We start from the raw sequence: 16,843 nt of genomic DNA, 5'->3' as shown, positions 1-16,843 counted from the left end.
GACTTTAATGATTAAATTTATAAAAGTAAAATTATTTAAGCTGTTTTTTCTTAATTCAAAATTTTTCCAAGTCAGATTTAATATTAATTATTTTATATTCACAAAAGCTGATTAAAAGTATTTTTATTATAATTAAATAATTCTCCAATGTAATAAATTTTACACAGAAATTCTTGATAACAATTAAAGATTAGAAGAATATTTTACATAAATTAACATTTATTATTTTCGATTATTTAAATATGATAATGGTAAATTAAAATTATTTAAAATACAGTAAAAAGTTTTAATAACAAATATATAATTTATGCAAATTTAAATTATTTTATGAATAAATAAACTTGCGAATAAGGCGTTAAATCTATTAATAAACAAATAAATTAATGGAAAATGAATTTTTCTACCTCGAGTAGCAATTTTAGAAAGATAAATCTTCCAAAAGAATATAATTTAACTAATGAGAAACTAAAGGTAAATAGGATAAAAGTATTTTCTCTAAAGGAACTTACTTTTGAGAATGACGTAAATGTCGTCTTGCATGCTCTGTATTGTCGAGCGATGATAATGATCGTCAGGAACCGTGTTGTGCTGAAGATAATTTCCACAAGCAAACTGATAGAAATCTGTACAAGGATCCGCCGTATAATCCATCTTTTCTAAGATGGAAGCCGCTAAAATATATTTCGTTTCAATAACGTTAATTTTATCATTTTAAAATATTTTATTTATTTATTTTTCAACAATTATACCTGTTAATACACAATCTTTCGACTTGCAAATATTTGAAACATTTTCTCTTGTTCTTGAATTTCCTGTGGGATTACAAGGAAGTTAAACATTTACGTTCAGATACAAATTGTGTATTAACGTTAACATTTTACCGTTTTACTGGTTTATTATTATTATTATTATTATGTTAATAAAATGTTAAAGGAGAAGGGTGTGTAGCCTATTAAAAATCAAAATGGTCTATATTGTAGTCTTACAATTTGTTTAAATGAATTATTATACATTATTCAGAGTAAAACTTTCAATGTGAATTATTTCTTTTACATCAATTATAGCTCAAAAATTAAAAACAAAAATTAAATTCCTATTTAAAATATTAACATATTTGTTTCAAAAATTTCAAATCTTAATTCTTTTTTATAAAATATTTAAAAATCAAACTCATTAATTTAAGAGTGAACTTCATTAATTCTTAATAGAAGATGCGAATGGAACACTTCGATTAAAACGAATTATTCAAAAAAATTTCGTGTAGCGAAGAAGAAAAAATGAAAAAAATCGGTTTTTTCCCCTTTCTAATAAGAAAAAAACACGCGAAAAGATAACGTCATAAAATGAAAAATTTCAAATAAAGATTCGACTTTACATAATTAATGGATGAATTCAAAATAATAAAAGTCTTTTGCTCCGTATCATTAATCACATTTTAGACAAATAGGTAAAAATACATTAAATGCGTATGTTTACTCGTCAAAGTCAAAAATTTTAAATATATGAATTTTCAAATCTAGAAAAAAGAAAAAAAAAACATCAAATTTCAAACCAATAATTCGTTGGAGTTGAATGATGTTATTGATCTTTTTTCCCCCTTCAGATATTACAAATTGGTGCTTATTTCTTATTTCTCCTCGGGCTATGTACAATTTCATCTTACATACTTTATCTATTTAAGTTTATCTCGTTTGCATAAGAAATTTTCTTATTCTAATATTAAAATATTTATCTTGACAAAGAAAAATACTCGACAAAAATATGTACTTTTTTTTTACATCTATTTTCTCTACGAAAATAAATTTTCTTAATTTAATTTACATCTGTTAATTTTTTCGTTTATTTAATAAATCTTTCTCGTACCGAAGTTTCATTTTTTTTTAAAGTTTTTAATATACAAAATCAAATGATAAACATAAATTTTATAATATGTTAAAGAATAATTACAATAAAATTATTCTTATTATGTTAATAAATTAATTACAGTTATTTGTAATGTTTTTAATTTAAATAAAAAAAACTAATATGTTTTAATTTTATAAACAGAATAAAACAGAACTTTTAAGAGATTTTATACCTTTTCCCTCGCTTTATATTTAATATATAAACTTAAAATTTCAATTAAAAACGTGTAGATTTTTTAATTAAATTTAAATTCGTAAAAAGTCTAAATGATTTGTTTGAAAATTAATTAAATTTCTTTAGTATTAAAACAAACTGTTTACTTTTTTTTATATCAATATCTAAATTTGAATTTTTAAAATATATTCAGAACATCTGCTTTTAAGTTTAAACGAATAAGAAAAATGGCGAACATCCAACTTCGTTCACCTATTATTTTAATTTTTCTTTTTTAATTCTTTGGTAAAACAACTGAAACAGGATACTTTTTAATTGTTAACGTATCGATAATTTTAAACAACCTTAATTAATTACAAGCAACCTGATACTGAAAAGGCAGTTTAACGTAATGAAAAATTATAAAATTAAAAAAAAATCATTTTTTTTAATACGGCGAATGTATATTTATTCGTTTGAAATTAAATATCATTGCTATTTCTTTTTTTCTTTTTATTTTTTAAAATCTTTTCCGATATATTATATTAAGTTACTTTTATAAAAATAAGAGAGAAAACTTTTAAAAATTGATCGAATTTAATTAATGATGCCAAACTTATTTTTGAATTCTTTAAGAATTAACAAAGTTAAAAAAAAAAAAAAATAGTTACATTATACAAAGAACTTGATGAGACGGAATATATTATAAATAATAGTTTATTTTCTTTTAATTTCATTTTTATGTACTTTTTATTTCCTTTCCATAGATTTAGAGTTTCTTTGTTAAAGAATTTAGAAAGAGTTAAGGATAAAAATTTCATGGCAAATGCCTAAAAGATTCGGAAAACTTTTGATAATTCGTGTAAATGGCTAAAAAAAATTACTATTTAGACAGATTACTAATCAATCTTTCATGTTTCACTTCACTTAACTCGGTTTTAAAACGTTGAAAGATTGTACAAGCGAGTTTTTACTAGAAAACTCGACCTATATAACAGACCACTTCTAGCTTTAAGCTCTTTCGTTATGGAATTCGTAATTTTATGTTTCTACAACGTATTTTCTTTAGATTAACATCTTTTCATATTTCAAAAATAAATTCACTAAAAGAATACTTACGTTCGTTTAATAAATTGATTAAAACGAGTGCTGTGCATATTATAAAAAGAAGTAAAGAAACGACAACCAAACTTCTTTCAAATCTTGTTCTTCTAATCCACCAATGACAGTTCCTAAAGAAAATTATTATATTAAAATTAACATATTACTTATAAAACTAGATAATATAATTTTAAAAATAATATTTTATTTATTCTCTACGAGTCACTTATTTATTTTTTATTATAAATACATTAATGAAGGCATTTAAAAATGTCATTAAATTTAGCCAATTAAGTCAATTTTAGATCGAATTTCTGTAATCCTATAACTAGTTTGTATATAATAAATTAAAGTATAAAATTATTTTTTAACTCTAGAGATTATATTATTTTTTTTTCATTTACAAAAGCTTATCTTACGTTGTGTTTTCAATTTATTAAAAAAGAAAATTGCCAAAGGTGTTAATTTCCAGTTAATTTGCTTATACTCACACGCTTAAGAAGTTAATAAACGTTGGAGATTAGTTATAATTTATTAGACATTAAAAAAAATATATTTATTCAAACTGCATTAATAATCGATTAAATAACCTTGAAAGGAAAAGACGAGTGAGAAGTTTTCGAGAATATGCAATTTCCTATAACTTTATGTCTGGCGACTGACGCCGAACACGACGTTTCAAAATGTCCATATTTCTTTAGCGACCTTGCCCTGATTGCACACATCCTGACACGAAAAAATAAAAAGAGAGATTAAATTCTCTCATACAGAAATTACTAACTTAAAGAGGAATTCAGTAAATGGAAGAGTTCTGCTTTGAGTCGTATATTCTAAAATTATATTTATGGATAGAATAAGCAATTAGTAAAAGCAATTACTTCACTAATTTCATCTCTTATATTATTATTGAATTGCCACAGTACAAGAGAAGATAATTCATTGTTTATCCTAAAATTATGGCTTTTTTTTTTACAAATTTCGATTGAATTTCTTTGCTTCTTCAATATAAAAATATAATTTTTAGCATGATTTTTTACATTATCTAAGTGCAATTTTTTTTCTTTACTTTCTGCTGTTAAATTATGATTATTTAACATATAATTTTTATATTTTTAATTTTTTAAATGATTGAAAATATGATTCAATAGTTTTTAAGAGTGAAATTTATAAAAATTATCTACTTTGTAAACCATAAAGGAAATATAAATTATTGATATTCGTTTCTTTTATATAATTAAATGGAAATTGCAAACGTCGTCTAGAGTTGTCAATTATTATAATCGGGAATAATTTATATATTAACTTGATGGATAATTAAAGCGTTTCAGATAAATGGGAGAAATACACCATTACATAAAAAGCATAAAACTTAGTATTTAAAGTAAGCAATTCCAATTTTAAAATAGTTTATACAAAAAATGGAATAAACATTTTGGCATTTAGTGCACTATAATAATCGATATCATTGTCAGTTAGCCAAATTTTTAAATGCAAATTATTGTAATATAAACCTTAGATCTTTGCTTATTTTTTCTTTCGATTGTATAATATTTCGATTTATTTCGATGTTTTAAACACGTGGCCATTCTTGCACTCACCGTATCTGCCGCTGTGTACAGGAAATTGAAAAATCATACTCTAGTCAAGTTATATTTGCTGATAATCCATTTATATATTCTCTGAATAAACATCGTGAGGTGCATAAAACAGATAAGACACGCTCCCCGATAATATCGTTATTACAAGTAAAGTAAATACGCTTCTTATCATTTCCGTCGCTGGAAGGAATGCGTGGCAAATGCCAACGACAGTAATAAATAAAAAAAATACAGAGATTACGGAACATTTTTGGGGCATCAAAATGATAAATTAGCATTTTACCTGTAACGTGTAGAGAGCTGTTCCGTAGCTAGTTTTGCCTCTTCGGGTTTGATGGCGGTAACGCTGTTGGCTTCTGGCCGACTGCTGCCACGAATCATGATTCGGGAATTGTTGTAACGTGGGCGTCACATTTAAATTCGCATCTTACACCGCGTCCTTCCTTCGTTCGGATGAAGAGGCGAGTGTTGAGCGCGTGCTCCGATCACACGTTTCACCTCCTACATCCGTTGCTATAGCAACGTCAGCTTCAGCATCTCATCCTGCACGATCGCAATAACGCCAGCAGCAGCTCTTTCCTTATTCCGAAGTATAACGCTTTATCATTTTGCATTCGCATTCCGCAGATAAAAAAACTCATAATGGCAACTTTCGCCGTTTTTATGTAATGCAAGTTCTTTCGTTGTTTCGGTAATTAAAGCAAACAATCTTTTAAGTTTCGTCACGCGCAGATATTTTTCTTTTCTATATACACAACTTTTTCTAGCGGATTATTTGCTGGAAAATCTTCAATTCGGAATTTTAGAAAAAAAAATAATAATAAAACGAAAGTTGAAGCATTTAATATTTCGCAAAATGTTTATTCAGCTCCGGTATGAAGCGGGTGAAGAGTCAAAATTGCTATCCTAGGGGACAATCAGAGCATTTATTGGATTCTTTCACCGACATCTGCTTCGAAATAAAATCGATTGAAAGACGAAATATTATCACGTGAAACCCAATTCTGCTTTTTACCTTTGTCTATTTTTCTTTTTTTTCGGCTGACAACATTGAGAAATTATTCCTCCATTATCTCGAGAAGCGACTAAATATCAATTGTATTTTTAAAGGCACACTTTACTTAAATGTACTTTCCTAGTAAGAACATGCTTATAAAACGAAAACCAAAAATATTTTTAAAAATTAATACGAAATACTAAATTTATTTTTTAAATTAATTGACAATTATTTTGTCTTTAATATTAAAAAATTAATTATTACTATAATTTTTTTTTCAGTATACATAAAAATATTTTATAACGTAAATAGCACATTTCAAAAAATTAATTTCGTGATTAATAACTGCTTTTATATTTCATCCCACGCTCTATTGAGAACAAAGACTTAGAACCCAAGACATTTATTAAAGCAAAGTCACTTATTTCCTGTAATTAGACAACCTGGTATGGTCGAGAAAATTAAGAGCGGTTATTCTACTTATTAATTACTTTACATTAAAAATATTTTATAAGCCATTGGAAATCACACGTTTTCTTAATACATATTAAAAAAATTTAATGCAATTTTTTTTAATTTTACTAATTTGATAGTCTTATAATGATTGAAAAACTAAAGCATTAAAATTTATAAATTAATTAAAATAATACAAAAATGTTAGAAATTTTAAAAATATACGTTCTTTACATCATTCAAATTAAAATGATTTCGAAAATTTTGAAATATTTAATAAAGAAATGAATCGAAATTGAATTAATTTTGTTAATTTAAATGATTAAATTTGTTTTAAATTTAAAGATTGTTGCAGTGCTTTATTGAAATTTAAATTTGCTACAAGACATGATTTTTATTAAATTTGTTAAGTAAACGACGTAATGATAAAAGTATAGAAGTTGTTTACATTTTACTTTCAAAAAGAAATTAATATTTTTAATTTTATTTTGAAAAATTTATTAAAAATAAGTTATTTACTTTAATTTTTTGGTCATTTACCTTTTAATAAAATATTAATTATGCACAAAATATTTTTACAGAATAAGAATTACATAAAAAAAATAATTAAAAAAAATTGGGAGTATATTAGATATTTTTAAATGGTTTTATGTAATAATTATCTGTATTTTTAATCTACAAACAATTGTAGAATAGATTTTAAGAATGTACACTTATATTTCGCTGTTAATGATTTTATAAAGTATATTTAATAACACAATCAAAATATTAGCAAATATCTATTCTGAATCTTCAAAGAGAATAAATATCACTTATAATATAATTTAGTTAGCAAATTAATTTTATCACTTCGATTGTAATGTTTACAGTATTTTAATAGATTTAAACAAATTTAAAATTTATATAGCCTATAGCACGTTTCCATAGTTGACATAATACCTTATGTTTCACAAAAGAAATCGAAAACAAATAATGGCGATGATTAAGAAATTTTAAAAAATTAAAATTTTATATCGCATTTTTAAATTGTTCAATAAAATGAAAAAAATGAAATAAAATGATTAAGTTTTTCAACTTTTTCACTTACATTTTCCTCTCATTTTGTTATCTCTACACGTATCTATGTTTTCCTGCCATTCCTTTTTCATTTTATTCTCAAATTTCACACTCTTGCGATATTTTCAATGATAATTCTTACTTAAAAGTTTACACTTGTATTTCGTTATGTTTTAATCTATACGTTTACTATTTTCTCGTTCGTTTTGACATAAATTTTAATATTTTGAACCTCGCGAATTTAAATATTTCTGCATTCCACGATATATTTAAATAATCGATTTTATTATTAATAAATAAATTTATACATTTAAAGTGAATTTTGCGTTGAATCAACAAAGCATCATCTACAGAATTAATTAGAAATAACGAAAACATTATTGACGGTAAGGAATCTATCTATCTGTCTTCCTGATTAAACTAATTGTAGTTGAAGTTGAAAGTGCAATTTGTATTCAATTTTAGTATCAAATTACAATACAATAATTTTCTGAAATAATCCCGCGAAATAAAATGTGGTTAATTCAAACTGAGTTATCAAATTACAGAGTTTATAAAAAAAAATGTTTTAATATTTTCTGAACTTAAATTTTACACAATTTAATTATACAAAAAGCGTAATAATAAAACTACAGAAGTTATTTACAGATTATCTTAAAAAATAAATTAATATTTTCTATTTTATCTTGAAAAACTTATTAAAAATAAGTTATTTACTTTAATTTTTTTGTAATTTACCAGTTATTGGAACCGCATCACAGTTTTCACTTTTGGGGCTACATTCAACATTGTTTATTTATTCAACATTCAAATGTTTATCCCATTAAGTAATCTGAATAAATGAACGATTAGATTGCATGTTGTAAAATACTCTGGTATAATTTAAGTTCAAATAATAATAATTCAGAACAGATAAACAAAAATTTAGATCATTTTTAGTGCTCTTCGATTTACAAAAAAATAACTTTCACATTCGATAACCTAAAAAAAATTATTTAAATTAAACATTTCTGAATATTTCTGACTTTCTAGTAGAATTTACCACTAGATTTAATATACAATATATTTTTAAAAATTGAATAAAACAATCTGAAATTGAAGAAGAGAATCATAAATTTTGATTGTTAGATCGACAAAGACAGGTGAATAAAAGATCTTTATAAGCAAAACTAATTATTCGACTGTAAATGTAACACATCACTAAATTAATGATTTTATTAGATTCTTCCTTTATAATATTGAAAAAAAAACAAAGTCGAATAATAAAATAATAATTTAACTTCAAATTATCATCGAAATATTAAAAATCACTCTAATCTAAATTAGTAAAAGAGTTTTGATTTATTCTCCAATTGTGTGCAAAATTTTAATTAATTTTGAAAAATAAAAAAAATTACTAACATTTACAACAATATTTCGAATCTCATACATAAAAAATCCTCCAAAATTAACTAAAAAATTAAATTTAAAAATGCCAAAGTATTATTCATATCGTTGAAATTAAAAGCATAATATAAAGAATATAATTCTTGCAAGATATTTTTATTTTAAATGTAATGTTTTCAAGCAAGATTAACTTGCCTTTCGTCAAGAAAAAAGTTTCTCATAATTATTAATCAAAATATAACTCTCTCAAAGGATCACAGAAGTACTTTCCAGTGATGGAATATTAAACACCAGCAATAACAAAATTCCAGACGTAACATCTTAATTAATTCTTTGTTAATTAGAAGAGAACAGACTGTTTTACTACGTTAATTAATTTTAAACCACAATTTTAAGTAGAGAAAATTATGTAGTAAAAGCAAACCAGAGTTACAATAAATAAAGTTTTATATATAGTATTTACGGCCGTTTTTTAATTATTTTTTTGCTCATTATTCTTGAGTAAAATTCAGAGCTTCAGAATTTAGAAATTTGTCAACTGATGAGTCAATATTGCTTAGGAATATATAAATTAGAATTTGTTTATATGGCATATGCATTTAAAACCACCAACAAAATAACAAAAGTACATAGTGCTTTAATATATACTTTTGAGTTTTATAAGATTCAATTTCAATTCTCCAACGTGCTTTTTTTTCTCCCCAAATATAATCTGTATTAATAAATCCATCTTAAGTAGCAATAAGCAACAATGATAATGATTTATTTCAAACGCAGTTACAAACACAATAAATTCTATTGTAAATGCAGCTATTACCTTAATGGAATTCAATTCGGAGTAATATCAGAAAATATGCTTTAAAAAATCTTAAATAATAATAAAAATGTTGAAATATTTTAAAAATAAAAAAAGGTAAACTGGTAGGCACACGAATCGTTTTAAATTACAACATAGATGTTAATAAATAAATTAGGTAAAAACGCTCCAACAATTTTTGCTTTCAATACCGATTTGCTGTAAAAATCAATAATTTTCAATATATAATATATATAACCAAGCCAATACTACATTATTTAAAATCAGGATATTAATATTTGTAATCAAGACAATACAGTGTATTGTCGAGACAGATTAAAATTAAAGATTTTCCTGGAGAGTTTAACACCACAGTAGAAACAAAGCAGCTACACAAGAGATATCTGGATGCTGAGAGACATCGAAAGTCTTAAGAAAATCCAGGAACAATGTGTAATTAGGAAATCATTCCCAATCTTTACAAGTGCTGAACTCAGTGAATCATACCCATTAAAAAATGACGAAAATGAAAATAGCATCATATCGATTTAAGACAGTCCAAAAGAGATTTGTTCAGAAATTTTCTAGCTTTAAAAACATTTTAAGAAGAATGTTTGGATTAGTTAAACGATTTCTTGATTGATAATTTACCGGTTCTCCATGAGTAAATGTAAAAATCGTGATTTCCTTTATCATCTTCGATCGATTTAATAGAAAATTTGATGGATTCGAAAGTCACTTCACAATTTTAGAACAGGAATTATTTATAACTTTTATATTATTCATAGATACATTTACTCATTATTTTAAACTGGAATATTTTCTCCGTTAGAAGCGTGCATAATAATTTTAAAGATTTTTGTCACAAGAACTTTTGCATTTTAAACACCGAAAATATGTATTAATGGATTTCCATTATCATCAGCATTTTGTATTTTTCGTTAATTTTATGTAGTTTTTTTTTTATTATGAAATATTTATTTATTTTTATCGCATTATAAATTTAGAATGAACTTTTAAGTATTCAGATAAAATTGTAATGCAAAATAGTTATGTAAATTTTTGATAATCAGATAAAATTTTTATAACTTGGAATTAACATAATTTATTAAAAAAACTCGTAAAATTTTTTCATAAAATAACTCTTGACTAATCTCATTTTTGATTTATTTCAACTGTTTGATTAATTTGTTAATAATGTTAAACATAGAAAACATCAAAAGCATCATGAATTTTTCTCAATATTGATTGCCAAAGTTGAATTGATCTTTTCTCCAGATTCAGTTTTCACGTATAACTAAGATTAACAAATAATAAAATTTTTATACTGTATCCATAAATGTTTATTAATATACATAGCGTTATGAAAAATATAGACAATTGATATTTCGTAGTTGGCCTGTATCATACATTCCAATTCCGTTATTGGAACCTAAATCCTAACTGGACTCATATGATAGATTGTGATGTGGATCGAATTCAAAATCGACTCGAATTCCTCACCTCGTCGAACTGGCATTCTTTGTGTATACAGAATGTAAACCAAAACATTACGCCTAGCTATATTGTATGTTGCTTCTATTACAAATACACTGGCGTACAAACATAAAACCCGTGTAAAATCGACACCATGAACATTGAGCAGCTGAAACTTACATCATGTGTAAATCAGAAAATTGCCATCATATCACCAAAGTATCATGCAAATATTGCACAAGAAGCGCAACCGTGCGACAAAATTTAATGCGCTTTCTCTTCATAATAATCGTCTGCGACGACCACTAACAGTAAGAAAGTGTTCCTGATACATCAGTAACTTATCAGGCATCCCTCAGAGAAGGCATCTGGGTTCATTGCCATAGAGGACTATTCATTTAGCGTTTTTATTATGTATAGTACTGTACATCTGTGTGCGTTGCTTCAATTTTGAACACGAGTATAAAAGTGCACACATGTATATGTAGAGGGTTATTTTTGATGGCGTAGTTGCCATGCCGCTGACATCTTTGTCATGGGGACAAATCCTATCTCAGCTCCTATGAACGATAGAGAACGGTTTAAATTATAAAGTCATAGTTAGATATAAAACTTTTGTTAAAATCACAAATTACCTCTAACAATAAACTAAAGTCTTTATTGAATAGGATAAATGAATTCAAATGTAGGTATAAAACATTGATTCAGCTCCTATTAGCAAGTCGAGAATAGACTTGCTAATGAGCTGATAACAAAAAGGTGAGAGTGAATATTAAAAATAATAAACTAGAGGATTGCATGAATAAGTGCTGTTTAAGTTTATTTGAGAGGGCTTCGAAATTGGAAGACAGAGGAAATAATTTAGTGTTATCAAAGATGTTAGGTAAAATCTGTTTAATTATGTTACAATAGTTTAATTGCAGATGATAAAATACTTTTATACACTTGTAATATGGATGGTGAAATTATTTAAATTAATGATGATAACTGTTTTTTAGGGGTTTAGTTTATAAGGAGCATTTTGGAAATATGTGAAAAAATTCTTTTCGAAGAGTAGATATGAGCAAATATAAATGATAATAAGAAAAACTGTTGTTTTATAATATTTCAAGCCTTTTAAATAAGGACTGTTTTCTTAACTTTTAAGCTATATAATTCGGATATTTTTGTTTTGTAGAAACTTGGCATATATCTTAAAGAATAGGTTCTTTATTCTCTTCTGAATATTAAATTTGTTCATTGCTTAGCTCGAAAACCTATGAACCCGAAAATACCAAGTGATTTGTGGAGTTAAATTAGTAACAGTATCTAAGCTAGAAAAGTTATATAAATCACGTTTTATTTTGGTACGGCAGATTGATTTTCATGAATTGCCTAGTATAGTAATTACTGTCTTTGTTCCGCCGGATATTTCTTACAATGAAAGTTTTACAGATGTGTTATCCGCGATAACGAAATTTTTGTTAAATGATATGTTGATTTTATGTGGGACTTAAATACAAGAATGGATTATCTCGATTATTTGGTGTTTTGTTCTGAAAATTGCAATATGTAACAAGAGCGTCAGAGACAGAGGAAGACATCTTTGTAAATTTTGTATTGAGAATGATGTCATCTATTTAAATGGGTTACTCCCGGGTGATGAGAAAGGAGAGTTTACATATCATTCACGTAATGATATTAGTTTGATAGATTATGTAATTGTTCCGCGTGATATATTCACATCGATTGTGTGTGATATGACAGTTTTATCAAAAGTGACTTTTGACTGTTTATCATTAGTGACTTTTTCTGCCTATGATTTCCTATACAAGATTTTAAGAATAAAGTATCGGTAAAATGGCACAGTAAAATGAATACGGTATTTTCTGAAGCTTTAGCTAATATATAATGGCATGGGACATGGATAATTTCTCACCAGGAAATTTATTGAATTGTATAATTAAGGAAGTAACTAGTATTGGCATGATTTTTTCGAAAATAAGAAGGATTTCTGGTAAAAGTACAAATAGTATGTCGTATAATAAAGATTGTCTTGGATAAAGAAAGAAGTAAGAAGAATGTTTAGGAAAGTTAAAATATCACACACGAGTGAAAATTTTAAGTTAAATAAGGAGAAACTTAAACATCATAAGCAATTATGTAAAAGAAAGAAACAGTCTTTTTTAATATAAATAAAAATTTAGTAAACTGTAATAATTCGAGAGAAGTTTGGAAAATTATTAATGACTTTAAGCGTAATGTCATGTCGTGACTATAGAATCCCGATTCTTCTTTAATAAAATGATTCCATTTTTTTGCTGAAAAATTTTCAGAAAATATGAAGGAACTGAAGGAGGATCAATTAAGGCTGGGTGTAATTATAATCTCAGAACCGGCTTCGGAATTCACTTTTCCGTTTACAATACACGAATTAAAACGATTGTTTCAATATATTCAGACTGGTACAGTCTCAGTATCGAACTTATTAAAACAGAATTTTTGAAATGTTTCTCAGAGAGGTTTTTTAATGGTTTCACTGAGATTGTTTAATCATATTAATTAAAAGTACGATTAATTTTCCGGAGCGATAGTTTGAGTCATTGATAACTTCAATTTTTAAGAAAGGACTTTTAAATGATCCTAGAAATTATCGGTCAATTTATTTGTTCCCAGTGCTAGAGAAACTATTTACTGTTTTTTTTTGGAAAAAAAGTGCAAGATTACTATTTATAATTACGATTTATTGTTATGAACAGTCGGGTTTTCGATATGGGACTCTTGTTCGTACCAAATATTTACTTTGAATGCTTATAAACAAATGAAATTAAGGAGGAAAGAAAGAAGAAAATTGTATGTTATCTTTGTTGATTTCAAATCTGCTTTTGATAACATTAATCATAGAATGTACTTTTGATTGTTAGAGAAAATGGGCTTGGATAAAAACTTCCTACTTCTGAAACAGATTTAAATCAAAGCTGCTGCAAGGATTAAAATAATGAATCAAATGACCGACTCATTTGATCTTTAAAAAAAAAAGGTGCATTAAGGACGAAATATTGAGCCTTTTATTATTTAATTTATATGTCAATGGTTTAATAGTGCGACTGAATTTAACTAATTTACCCGAGACTTACCTTTCGGAGAATGTGATGATACATGTTAATGTACGCGGATGACACAGTAAGTTTGGCAGATACGCCTTTAATGCTACAGAAAAAAATAGTATATAGGATCAATTCTGTAAGGATTATGGATTAACAGTGAACTTAACAAAAACTAGAGTTGTGATTTTTAGAAAAGTTGAAAAGCTTTAAGTATAGATAAATGTCCAAATCTAGTTCAATACATAAATTTAAAAAATAATCAACATAGTAACAACGGGACTTATGAAGAAAATTTTGTTTATTTCGAAAAATTTCTTCAGGAATTACGAGATTTTGATCGCTAACCGACGATATAGTATCAGAACAATTAGACCTATATCTAACTTACCAACAATCTGTCCACAGCATACGCTCTTTTTGCCTTATACTGTCATGGCGGCGCCTACTTTCTTTGGCTTCAGACGGCGGCGCTAGATTCTACGATAACTTTTATCCGATTTGGGGTCTGGTATTTATATGTCGTAGATTATTACAATATCAAAATAATTAATGGTAAAAATGTGAATTTAGTAGAAAAATCCAATATTTTTATGAAATTAATCATCAACTAAGAACGATAATTGATACAAGACTACGAACCTCTTTCAATATAGTGTCGGAGTAAATAAACATTCGAATTTGGAAAGAAAAAATAATAGCACTACTATAAATTGTGGAAGTCATCGTCGTAATCAAAAATACTATTTCTGCTCTTAGCAATGTTATATGAAATTAAATTTCTAAAAAATTATAAAATTTGTTAACAAAAATTATAACATTAAGCTATTTAACTTTACGCGTATTCTCATAAAAACCATCTGTGAGATTTTTAAAAATACAGCATACTCTAGCCCTCGAAAATATGAGTGTAACTTTTATATTTATGGCGAGAAATAAAAGCTTACCATGCAGCATTGTCGCATAATTTTCGTAACGATAGTTTTGTATATACGCACAAAAGTTACCATTTGCAGGATCAATTGCAAACGCGCAAATACTGGGCAATTGATTATGCGATTCGGAACTGCATATTTATTAACCTAATCAATATTTAAAAAATATGAGTCGTCTCCTTCTTTCCTCATAGCGTTTTTCCTCATTGGTGCAGGGTCCGCTTGTTTACGTGTATTCCTCTACTTTATTCGATATAGCACATCATTTGGTGAAATTTCCAATGTTTCTCTATCTTCTATGATTCGGTCAAGCTACCGTTTTTCGGGGTGTCCACCTGGGCTGGTTTTCCATTGGTCTTAACAGAGGATACTTTTGATCATTTTTTCAGTTGTCATCACTGCGCATAACGTGCTCATATCACCGCAATCGAACTTCTCGCATCTTGTCTATAATTGGTCTAACTCCTAGTTGTTTTATAATGTCATCACTCATTTGTGATCAAATCGCGCAAGACCCAATGACTATCGTAGGATTTTCATTTTCATGGCTTGCCTATTCATGTTTGTTTGTGATAGGCCAGCATTCTGACCCATACATTGTTACTGGTCGGACGACTGACTTATAAATTTTTGCCTTAAGATTTATTGGCATCTTTTTTTCGCAAAGTATTCCGGTTACCGCTCTCCATTTCATCCAGGCAATATTGATTCGTGCAACCAATGTCTGGTGTTATTTCGTTAAAAAACATGTTAAATTACGAGATAGGTAAAATCCGAACATTCTTAAAAATCATGCTAGAATATGGTCCTAGAAATGTATTTGTATGTGCATTCAGAATGAATAAAATGAATAAAACACACACTTATCCAGTGCAAACGCTTCTGTGAAAGCCTTTATTTCATATCATATATTGTACAACGATCGACAATTCTAGACATTTTACACAAGATAATAAACTGTTAAAGCTGTCTTTCGAAAGCAATGAAGGATACTTGTTTCCTTTCCTGTTCGTCACTGCCGTTCTAAGTTTCAAACATGAAGAAACAGATTTCATCATCATTGCTATGTGCATTAAGTACTTTCTTTTGCGTTTTGTATTCCATGATTAGTTGCAACCGTTTCGGCAAGTTTCCTTTTTTTTGCCGCAAGAAGGGAGGTTATTCGTTAAGGTTGCTGAGTTGTGCTAAGGTATACTCTGAAGTCATAACGAAAGAGATTTGCAGATTCGTATGTAAGTGAGAAGACACCGAGTCAGACTCAACAGTTATAAAAAATTGTCCCGATTTATTTGAACACAAAAAAGAATCTTACAAAAACCATGTCTTCTTAGTGTCTCCACAGGTGAAGAGCAACACTGAATATTCTGTCTTTTCTTTTAATTAAAAGAGAGAGTTCTTAGAGCGGTATTCTTCGGTTTCCTCTTTTGTCCCGAGGCGATGTTGTCCAAAGTCTTTAGAGAAGGTGAGGTCAGTCCAATTGGAGTTGAAAATAAAGTGGGAAATCAAATAAGTAAGATATTGCACAATGAGAAATCAAAGAGAGAAGCTCCGTTGTCCTTGAAATTCAGAGTTTATTATTTTCTATCCCTGATCGTCCATTACAATTGATCGCCTTTTCTCATCCTCACTTTCTAACAAGGGAACTGTCGGAGTGTCTTCTAATAAATTTTAATAAAATTTAGTTAATAACTACGTTAAAAGTATACAAACTCTATTTTAAATTTGTAGCATTCACTAAAAGTGTTGATCAGAGTTCTTAGCAATCAAATGTTGCACTACTTTATAGTAGTTTAACACAATTATGCAAATTTTTAGAAGTGAAAGAGTCGCGGAGGAAGACCGCGATATTACATATAGAATAAATTCTGGAATTTTCAAAAATGGTTGAAGAATTAATAAAATTT

At 27.0% G+C, this 16,843-nt stretch overlaps 1 protein-coding gene across 1 annotated transcript in view; it reads right to left on the bottom strand.

The window, feature by feature from the left end:
• Positions 1-5,212, bottom strand: part of LOC111631755 (neprilysin-1-like) — a 46,149-nt gene extending 40,937 nt beyond the window's left edge. Inside the window, exons 1-4 of the mRNA XM_023376062.1 lie at positions 5,041-5,212; positions 3,178-3,290; positions 750-812; positions 510-671 (exon numbers count right to left, since the gene is read on the bottom strand). Coding sequence (XP_023231830.1) covers positions 510-671; positions 750-812; positions 3,178-3,290; positions 5,041-5,138 — 436 coding nt within the window. The 5' untranslated portion in view covers positions 5,139-5,212. The remainder of the gene's footprint in view (positions 1-509; positions 672-749; positions 813-3,177; positions 3,291-5,040) is intronic.
• Between the last annotated feature and the right edge of the window lie 11,631 nt (positions 5,213-16,843).

This window comes from Centruroides sculpturatus, unplaced genomic scaffold, assembly GCF_000671375.1.
Source record: "Centruroides sculpturatus isolate CEXI.00-Female unplaced genomic scaffold, Cexi_2.0 scaffold705, whole genome shotgun sequence".
Lineage (NCBI taxonomy): Eukaryota > Metazoa > Arthropoda > Arachnida > Scorpiones > Buthidae > Centruroides > Centruroides sculpturatus.
The sequence above is the reverse complement of the archived record's forward strand: the minus strand, read 5'-3'. Positions and strand labels throughout refer to the sequence as shown.